Below are 9,862 nucleotides of genomic sequence, written 5' to 3'. Positions count from 1 at the left end.
TTGAGAGATAGCTCCTTCATATCAACGGATGCTAAAGGCTCGAATGGTGGCTGTGAAAGAGCTCTTAACACCACCTCTAGGTCCCAGGGCGGGACTGAAGGCGGACGTGGGGGATGCAATCTTGCAATCGATATGAACATCATGGCACCATTTCACAAACACTCCCCATTTTAGAGCATACAAACGCCTCGTGGAGGGCGCCCGCGCCTCCGAGAGCGTGTCGAGCACACGAGAATGCAGAGCATTCAGCTCCTCTGATATCCCCGAAGCAGCCACACATGAAGGCTCCATAACTCCGGGTTCGGGTGCCACACCGAGCCGCTCACTTGAGACAGCAGATCCTTCCTGATGGGGATCGGCCAGGGCGGCGCCACCAGCAGCTCTGTCAGGTCCGGGAACCAAGGCTGGTTCGGCCAGTTCGGGGCGATGAGTATCACCGAAGCCCCCTCCTCCCTGATCTTGCATAACACCAGTGGCAATATCTTGATTGGAGGAAACGCGTACAGCCTGGCTGCTGGCCAGTGCGATGTCAGAGCATCCCCTTCCAGCCGGAAATGAGACAGGGAGAAGAACAGTGGGCAGTGCGCATTCTCGCTCGTGGCGAACAGATCCACCTCCACTCTCCCGTAGCGGGTCCAGATCATCCGAACCGACTCGGGATGCAGCCTCCACTCTCCTTGAGGAATCCCCTTCCTCAAAAGCATTTCTGCCCCGCGGTTCAGGAGACCGGGGATGTGCGCTGCTCTGATGGAGAGAAAGTGACGGTCCGTCCATAGCAGGAGATTCGCTGCCTGCTTGTACCGAGCCTTGGATCGTACACCCCCTTGGTGATTTATATATACGACACCACAGACATTGTCGGTGCGAATCAGTACATGTCGCTGTTCCAGCTGCGGCCGTAAATTCTTTAGAGCTAAGAACACTGCTTCCAGCTCCAAGCGGTTTAAGTGCCACCGCCTCTGAGGTTCTGACCACAGCCCTGAAGCCGGCATGCCCTCGCCAAAGCCCTGGAACGTACGCCTCCTTGGTGATTTATGTACGAGACCACAGACATGTTGTCGGTGCGAATCAGTACCTGTCGCTGTTCCAGCTGCGGCCGAAAATCCTTTAGAGCTAAGAACACTGCTTCCAGCTCCAAGCGGTTTATGTGCCACCGGCTCTGGGGTTCTGACCACAGCCCCGAAGCTGGCATGCCCTCGCACACTGCTCCCCAGCCGCGAGTCGATGCGTCCGTCGTGACCACAACGCGTGACGTCATCAAGCCCAGGGGAACCCCCCGGCTGAAGAGATCTTTGCGCCACGGTCTCAGGGCTTCAATGCAGCTGCGGGAGACCGCGATGCGCAAACGGTCCGAAGTCCACGCCGTCCAAGGGGCTCGAGATTTCAGCCATAACTGCAGCGGGCGCATGTGTAGTAAACCCAGATGACATACTGATGCCGCTGCCGTGAGTCCCAGCAGCCTCTGACATAACTTCAAGTGAACAGAGCTGCCCAGTCTGAAATGTTGCAGGGAAGACAAAATGGCCGCCGAGCTCTCCCAAGAGAGGCGAGCGCGCATCTCCACCGAGTCGAAGCACACTCTCAGATACGTTATAGACTGACTCGGGGCGAGAAGGCTCTTATGCACATTCACACATAGCCCCAAGAACTCCAAGTGACGAAACAGTTTGTCTATATGGCTGTCTATAGTGTGTCCCGTGTCTGAGCTAAGATCAGCCAGTCATCCAAATAATTGAGAACGCACATGCCGCTCGCTCTGATGGGGGGCGAGAACTGCATCCATGCACTTCGAGAAAGTGCACGGAGCCAAAGCCAGCCCAAACGGGAGAGCAGAGTACTGGTACACTGTGCCTCGAAAGCAAATCTCAGAAAGCGTCTGTGATGCGCTGCTATCTGAATGTGAAAGTACGCGTCCTTTAAATTCACGGACGCAACCAGTACCCGGGGCGAATTCGCGCCAGGATCTGTTTTATCATCCTGAATGCACACTTGCAGAGCGCTCTGTTGATGGGCCTGAGATCTAGAATCGGGCGGAGTCCTGCATCTCTCTTGGGCACCATAAAATGGCAGTTGTAAAACCCGCTCTCCAGCTCGCTCGGAGGGACTCGTTCTACCGCTCCTTTTTCGAGCAGGTTGCATACCTCTTGTCTCAGAACCAGGGCATTTCGAGGCAATGTTAGAGACTTCACCACGCCGTTGAAACGGGGTGGTCTGCGTCTGAATTCAAGGGCGTACCCACGCTCTATCACACCGAGTAACCAGCACGATATTCCCGGAACAGTTTTCCACGCGCTCTGGGACTGACATAGCGGCTTTAGCGGCTTAGTCATTGGATGCGCCGGTGAGTGCTGTGCAGCTATAACATGTGTGAGCAGCGGCTCTGCACCGCTCTGAGGCGGGGCAAGCGGCGCTACATTGACTGAGCGAGGAGGAAAGAGCTATTTTGTGCACATGTATTTTGAGCTATTTTGCGCGGGCTCCTCCGCTTGCCGTGGTGCCTCTTCCCGGGTCCCTTTACACTTTTCTCAGCACATCCAGCTCCTGGCAGCAGCTGCCTGGTGTCCCTGCACGGCGATGAGCCGTGCGCCAAAGAAGACCTCGATCTCGCGGCATAACAAGGCTCATTGCTTGCATGGCGTGCATTTTAACCGGTGTGGGCGGCGGCATCTGCGCCTGTCACTACAGACTGTGAATGGCTATACGACCTAGTTAAACACCACTTCGTAGGGGCGTGAAAAACTGGCGTAATAGTCCAGCGAAATCTGGAAGGGTGATAAGACGTGCGCCTGGGCATCAGGTGGCTCCTCGCCTTTGCGCACTTTTCCAAGCAGGGGCATCAGTCGACTCCTCGCCTTCACGCGCTTTTCCAAGCAGGGGCATCAGGTTCGATGGGTGAGAGGAATGCGGACATTTTGTCGGCATGAAGTTAAGTGTGTTAAGCTTAAGTGAGCTGTAATAGTTTATAAGCCATATTCTTAGGTTATTCAGCAAAGTGAAGGAGAAGATTCTGACGTAATTGTCGCACCGCATTTTATACTGCCTCTCGAGCGCGTCAGTATTTGCAATGCTATTTGCATACTTCGCGACAATTGGCCAGTCATTTGGACTGGCGTGAGCCAATAGGACTTCAGGAAAGGTTGGAAGGGAAGGAGTTCCCATAACGGAGAAATGTCTCTGTGATGTCTCGTGAAAGCTCGAGAGGGAACGTTAGGATCCCGCTCTAGATTACTCGCGGGATGTTTTTCGAGTCACTCGCGCGAATAAAAACAGCGCGATCAACCATGGTGAAGATAACTACAATCGCTGTTTTGTACCTGTTGTCAAAAAGTCCCAAATACAATGGAAAGCCAAACGCCGACGTGTCTGGGTTCACAGCACCATCCAGAGGAGGATGAGTAAAGTTAGGATCCGGTATTAACTGATTTGAATTGTTTTCTATGCTCCAGACCTATATAATAACAGAAGGCTGAAATAATGCTCTCTTCTATTGTCTGATTCAACTCGACGTGTCAAGAAAATCTTCACTGATTGGCTTGCGCGAGAACGCGTCATGCGAATTTTCCACTTGAGTTGAAATTTTTGAACTTGCGCGGAAGACGCGATTGAGGCGAATATCGTGCGTTCGCGGCAAACGCGTCGCGCATTCCGCGTAATTCGCCTCGCCCGGCGCGAATTCGCCTCTATTCGCGTCTTTGCGTTGACTTCGTATGTAATCTACTCGCGCGAATAATTACATTCGCGTCTGGTGTGAACACACTGTCAGTCCGCAAGACCGAAAGTGCACATGAAGTGTTCCATTTGGGACAGGGCCTTTGTCACTTTGTGTTTCAGAAGGGTGCTTGGTTGCGAGTGCCCCCTGAATGTTGAGACAGAACGAGTTAAATAGGTGGTACTGCGCACTTAATCGCCGACGCCCTTTCGGTCTGCGTTTCCGTCTCGCCACTTCTCCCCTGCCCCTCCGAAGGTCTGTGTACGCCACTGCCGTGTACCACAACAGCCACAACAGCGCAATTCAGGCCTGTTGTTTGCTTCAATCACAGATTCGATTTGTGTATATTACATACATTAAATAGATAATTTCTGTGAGTGTAATTATCATTACAATACTTTATTTATTTGCTATTATTTTATTTGCTTATTTCTGTTTCAGAACCACACCCATTATTGCAATGTAACACTCTTATTTGGACATTGTATGGCCACACTGCTCAGTGTACTGTTCAGTCTGTATTCTAATAACAGACACCTGGGAGTGACTACAGGATCCACGCAGACTCAATCAAGTCATTCAAATAGACTTTTAAATGCAGTCGTTTCATTCTGAATATTGTAAATTAATTTTGTTAAACTGATGCATTTTTTTAATTTATGCATTTAAATAGATCAAATTTGATTAAATAGATGGAAAACATATTTAAAAAGTAAATTAAGTTAAAAGATGCATATCAGTTATCATAGTCAGAGACAATCCCATTATTCTATGCAGTACTTACCTGGTATTGATTCACTTCCTCCCATTTGCAATCTTGTGTCGTTTGAACAGAGTAATGCGAAGAATCACAGAACTATATTTACTGTCTTGTGCTCCTGAAGGATGTGCAGGCGTGATGTGATGGCAGCTCTCATCAGAGGGTATATTTATACATGCAGGTCTAACTTTCAGTTTCACTTTAAATAACAGATTGGAAAGGAAAGGAAAGTGTTTGTCATCACTCATGATTATAATGGGTGCAGGTCAACATTTTCTCTGAATAATTACATTTCCCAAAACAACTGTTTTGATAGAAAACTTGGAATATAGCATTATGGAGTTACACCCTCGTGTGTTTTTTCTTTGCAGATCTATTAGATTCATTGGTTCAAGTCTTTACAATGTTTTTGTGTTCTGTGATGGCAGCTCAGATCTGAGGCTATATTTATCTACAGGTATATCACTGTAGTAACATTATCGTCCATAGTTGATAGTCAGTGCTAGCCATACCTTAAAAAAAATGAAAACACAGAACTAAACATGCAGATTATTATGACCAATAATATGTTATATCTTTTCTAAATAAATCTTGCCTATAAATGTCTTGGTCATATTTAAATTCAAAATCAAAAGAAAAAATATTATTGGCATTTTACACATACATGCATAACATATTATTTGCATAAGTTGATATATGTCACTAAAATACTTGTATAACATGTCTGATTGACAGAGCCATGGTAATAAAAAATAACAAGAACAAAATTGAAATTATACAAATAAAAGGATTCTTTATTATGGTAATTTTGAAATGGGACAAGTTGAAAAGAAATTAGGACTGTATGGAGAAAGTATGGTAATTGTATGGAGAAATTATATGAAAGTGAGAAGTAAAAAATTATTTATAACAAATTACTGTTTTTGAATCATTCACCAAATAAGCGTTTCTTCCTTAAAGCCTTGTGAAATCACAATAATGCCATCTCAATTAATTACTGAGTGCAGCAAGAAAACACTTGGAATTAAGCTGATTTAATCCTTAAAACATTATCTCCATGTTTTTTTTTTGTTTTTTTTGTTTTTTTGTTTGTTTTTTGTCGCACTGTATTTTAAAATGTTTAAAACCAAGTAATGATTCATAAAAAAGACTCAATGTGAAATAAATCTCATCTCATCTCTCTCCCTCTCTCTGCTGTTTTGATCATGGATGGTATTCCTATAAAGCACATGACTTTCAGAAAATGGGTGCTGGCTACAGTATAAATATCTAATGATCCATTCTTCTAGTTTTTCTGGACAGCTGAAGAAAGACGGACTGTATAACTAGATCTATTTTACTGAATTATGATCATAAACTGAATTATGTCTGATCACTGGACTTTATTAATGAATTTTTAAAGACTAGATTAAGGACATAATATTTTATACACATTGCATAAGCAATATGTGTATTGAATGCTAACACTATTGCTCTTCACATAGACTTTAAATTTAGTGACACTTATAAATTTAGCAATAAGTTGTAGAGAGAGAGAGAGAGAGAGAGAGGGGGGACCGCATTAATATTCACTGACGTCAAATTTCGGATTTATTTGTTTTGAAATGAATTATTTCCCAACAATTGACCTATTTGAATTAACATTATTAAATAGAATGGGGTAGAGGTGGGGGAAGAGGTTGATGGGGTTGGTTTAAAATAATTTTGAACAAGGTAATTTACACTGTCGGTGTTACTCGTTCTACATAATGTTACCATCCGACTGAGGTAGATTTTTTTTTTAAATTATAATTCTGGGGGTTTATAATAAAAGTGAAAGTGAAAGTGAAAGTGACTGTGTGGCCACGTATGGTAACCCGGGTGAGCTCAGTCGTGGTTGCTGAAGGTGGATGAGAGAGCTGTTCATTCACTCCCCCCCATCTACATTTCCTGCGTGTACTGAGACTCGAACCTGCGACCTTCGAGAAGTCCAACTCTAAACATTAGGCCATAAGTGTCCCACATAATTGAATTAAAGTTCCGCAGGTAATGGAGCAGGGTGGGTCACTGCATCTTCTCATATTCCTAATGGACACACAAACACAGAAAGGGAGAAACACAGAAACTTGGAGAGCGGGTCGGATGCTGATTCATGCTGCTGAGAGGATGGAGCTCGGTCTGTGTCTCTTGATTTATGAAGGACCCGACTGCAGTCTGCAGAGAGGGGTGGGGCTATTCGTGGGTGCCATTCTGTGTGCCAATGAGAGTAGAGAAGGGGCGGGGCGACATGTGTAGCGCCTCCCTCTGCAGACTGCAGTCAGATCCTTCTCGAAGCTTCCACTCAAACACTGCTGCTTTTTTTTCTTACCGGTTTTATGGGTTTTCTCCCATTGTGGAATGCTAATTTGCTTATTTAATTATTATAAAGTAATCTATTGTGTTATAAATTATAAGAGAAAAGGACCAAAAACCGGCATTGACTTCATGGATAAATTCTCAAGGATAACATGCTTTGCAAGAACATTTTTTATGCAATATATTTTATCAATAAAAACAAAGTAGCACAAAATAATCTTAAGCAACATTATACACAAAGTGATAAAGTAGTATTCTGTTCCATACACATACAATTACTCAATGTAACATTTACTGTCAAAAATGGAAAGAAAATGTTGAATTGTATTTGGAAACACTAAGGTCCGTGTGAGAAATTACAAGTGCACAATGCACATACTAAATATTGCAAATAAATAAAAGTGAGACTAACTATGCACAAGTTATTCAGAAAAAAAAGCCTTTGTATACTCTTTTATAGTCTTTGGATTCCTCTTTTGTAATGCACATTATAAAATGAACATCAGAGCCCTCTGAAAGTTGAAAAACAAAACTCTAAACTAAGGTATTTTCATGTAATTGCTCTAGTCTATATGATAAACTATTTTTAACATAATTTTTATTGGCTTTCTCTGACTTCAAAACCTTCAAACTTCAAGCTTTGCAATGCCATTTTTAAACTTTCAGACCTGGTTTTGAAAAGCCAACATCAAAGATTGTCATCAAACTTTACTCATTTAGTTTAATTTGTATTTTATTTAGCAACACATTTGCTTTGTAAGCTAGACTCCTCATTCATGCACCCAGTCGTGACAGAAACCTAACTGTTTCAAAAGGGTAGGACTATGTTATTATGCACTGTAAACTGTGACTGTATTAAATTTTTTTGTTTATTTGACATTTAGACAACCCATTCAGTTGTGATTTAAATGGTAAATTATGCTTCATTTAGTTTAACAAAACAAAAATAGATATAGTAAAAATCTACAGATAAAAGTGCCAATGTATGAAAGTCTGTAAGTAAAGTAGCTTGGGCTGAATTGGCAAGTCTCCTTAAAAAAACTAATATCGTTTTAAAAAACTATTGGTCAAACCTCTATCAGGTGTCCAGTCCTGTTCCTGGAGGGCCACTGTCCTGCAGAGTTTAGCTCCAACCATCTCCAACACACTTGCCTGGAAGTTTCTAGTGAGTCAGAAGACCTTGATTAGCCAGTCCAGGTGTGTTTAATTAGGGTTGGTGTTAAACGCTGCAGGACAGTGACCCTCCAGGAGCAGGACTGGACACCCCTGTTATAGATACTGATAGAAATCACTGGGGTGATTTCGTCCTTTGTGTTTTGTCTAGCATGGATCCAGTGGGAGTGAATGTGACAGAAACGGCAGCTCTAGGGAGACCCTTCTAGCTGGGGATGCTGTATGATTGCAGGAGAGATGCTCTAGTACCAGGTGCCGCAGTACAAATTATTCTATTTTCTACCTAATTTGATGGCAGTATTAACAGCCGAATTAAAAATCCTGGCAAAAACTGATTTCTGGGTTGAATTGTTTGAACTTTAGGGTAGTTCTGCACTATGATATGGCATAAAAGTTTTAATCACACACCTGTTGCTGATTGTAAGAGTGCATAAAGCAGTATGTGTCAGTGTTTGTTCTCGATGTCTGAAGAAGGTCTTTTTATGTGAACAAATATGAGAATGGACAGTGGGAGTCAAGTTTATTGTTGCATCAAAAGAAATGGAAAAAAAATCCAAGTTCCTGCATACTTTTGTATGAAAATGAATCTAATAAAGCTGTTTGCTTCACTCCTCCATCAAAACCAGACTGTTCAATCATTGAAGATGTCAGATGTAGGCAAGTGGTTTTGAAAGTGTCTCTACCGTGTCCTGCTACAGAGGAGCTCACATTACTGTACAAAATGAAGGAGGAGAAGGACTGGACGTCTCAAAATGTGTCACAGAACCAGAATACAGTGACTCTGACTGATCTCAGACCAGATACTGAGTACAGTATTAAATGTGCAGCAGTGGGAAAACTCTACTACACCATAGACAGTGATGTGACGCGCCTCAGAGCCATGAACAAGAATCTCATTAAATTGTACAAGGTTGCTAGATAACATCACTGTGGAAAGTAATTTCAGCATGTTTGCATGATACCAAAATTTGGCTTTTGGCACAACACCAGCCACTGGTATCTTGGTATCTCGCCCAGATTCGCATTGCATTAGTAAAATATACATTAAATATAAATATAACTGACTTTATTTCTTTCTCATGGAATGTAAAAACTCACATTTAATGATTTGTAAATAAACATTGTACATAATTTACACATGACCATATTTACTGTTGTGTTTTCTGTGCTTTACATTACAGAACAAAAAATGATCTGATCAAGAAAAGCAACTTAATTAAAGATGGGAATCCTGCTTGATAAAATCTGCAAACAAGTACAGACAATTTGAATCAATCTGACCCATATAGAAAAATGACCTTCAGTGAGAGAGACAAAAACAACCTATATATACATATCGACTATATATACATATTTGATGCTGTTCAGTCTTTATTTGGAAGAGATATTGCTGAAAACATTTGCCTTTGTTTCAGTTTACACCTATGGCTGATTCAGCATCACTGTTTATGGGTTTTATCTACAAGAGAGTTCAATCCATTTAACAATCATCGACACTCCAGGATATGGAGACACACGTGGAGTTAAGAAAGATAAAGAGATCGCCATGGGTCTGCACAGATTAAGTAAATCTGCAAAAGGGATCCATGAAATAGATGCAGTGTGTCAGGTGATTAAAGCAACACAAAATCGACTATATATACATATCGACTATATATACATATTTGATGCTGTTCAGTCTTTATTTGGAAGAGATATTGCTGAAAACATTTGCCTTTGTTTCAGTTTACACCTATGGCTGATTCTATTCTATTCTATTCGCAGTTGGAATCAGCTTCCAGAAGAGATCCCACATAGATATAAATGCAGAAATACAATGATGATTTGTGATATCTCAAATATGTATATATAATTATTTATACTGTTCTGCAAGATTAATTTTCAAC

General features: G+C 42.5%; 1 protein-coding gene across 2 annotated transcripts in view; it reads right to left on the bottom strand.

Annotated features, from left to right (window-relative positions):
• LOC107753049 (interferon-induced protein 44-like) overlaps positions 1-4,671 on the bottom strand; it is a 30,473-nt gene extending 25,802 nt beyond the window's left edge. For both annotated transcript variants that reach the window (XM_016569153.1, XM_016569152.1), the window contains exons 1-2: positions 4,494-4,671; positions 245-249 (exon numbers count right to left, since the gene is read on the bottom strand). In XM_016569153.1, coding sequence (XP_016424639.1) covers positions 245-249; positions 4,494-4,518 — 30 coding nt within the window. In that variant the 5' untranslated portion in view covers positions 4,519-4,671. The remainder of the gene's footprint in view (positions 1-244; positions 250-4,493) is intronic.
• Between the last annotated feature and the right edge of the window lie 5,191 nt (positions 4,672-9,862).

This window comes from Sinocyclocheilus rhinocerous, unplaced genomic scaffold (assembly GCF_001515625.1).
Source record: "Sinocyclocheilus rhinocerous isolate Xijiao unplaced genomic scaffold, SAMN03320098_v1.1 scaffold1493, whole genome shotgun sequence".
Taxonomy (NCBI): domain Eukaryota; kingdom Metazoa; phylum Chordata; class Actinopteri; order Cypriniformes; family Cyprinidae; genus Sinocyclocheilus; species Sinocyclocheilus rhinocerous.
This window is presented reverse-complemented; position numbering and strand designations above follow the sequence as displayed.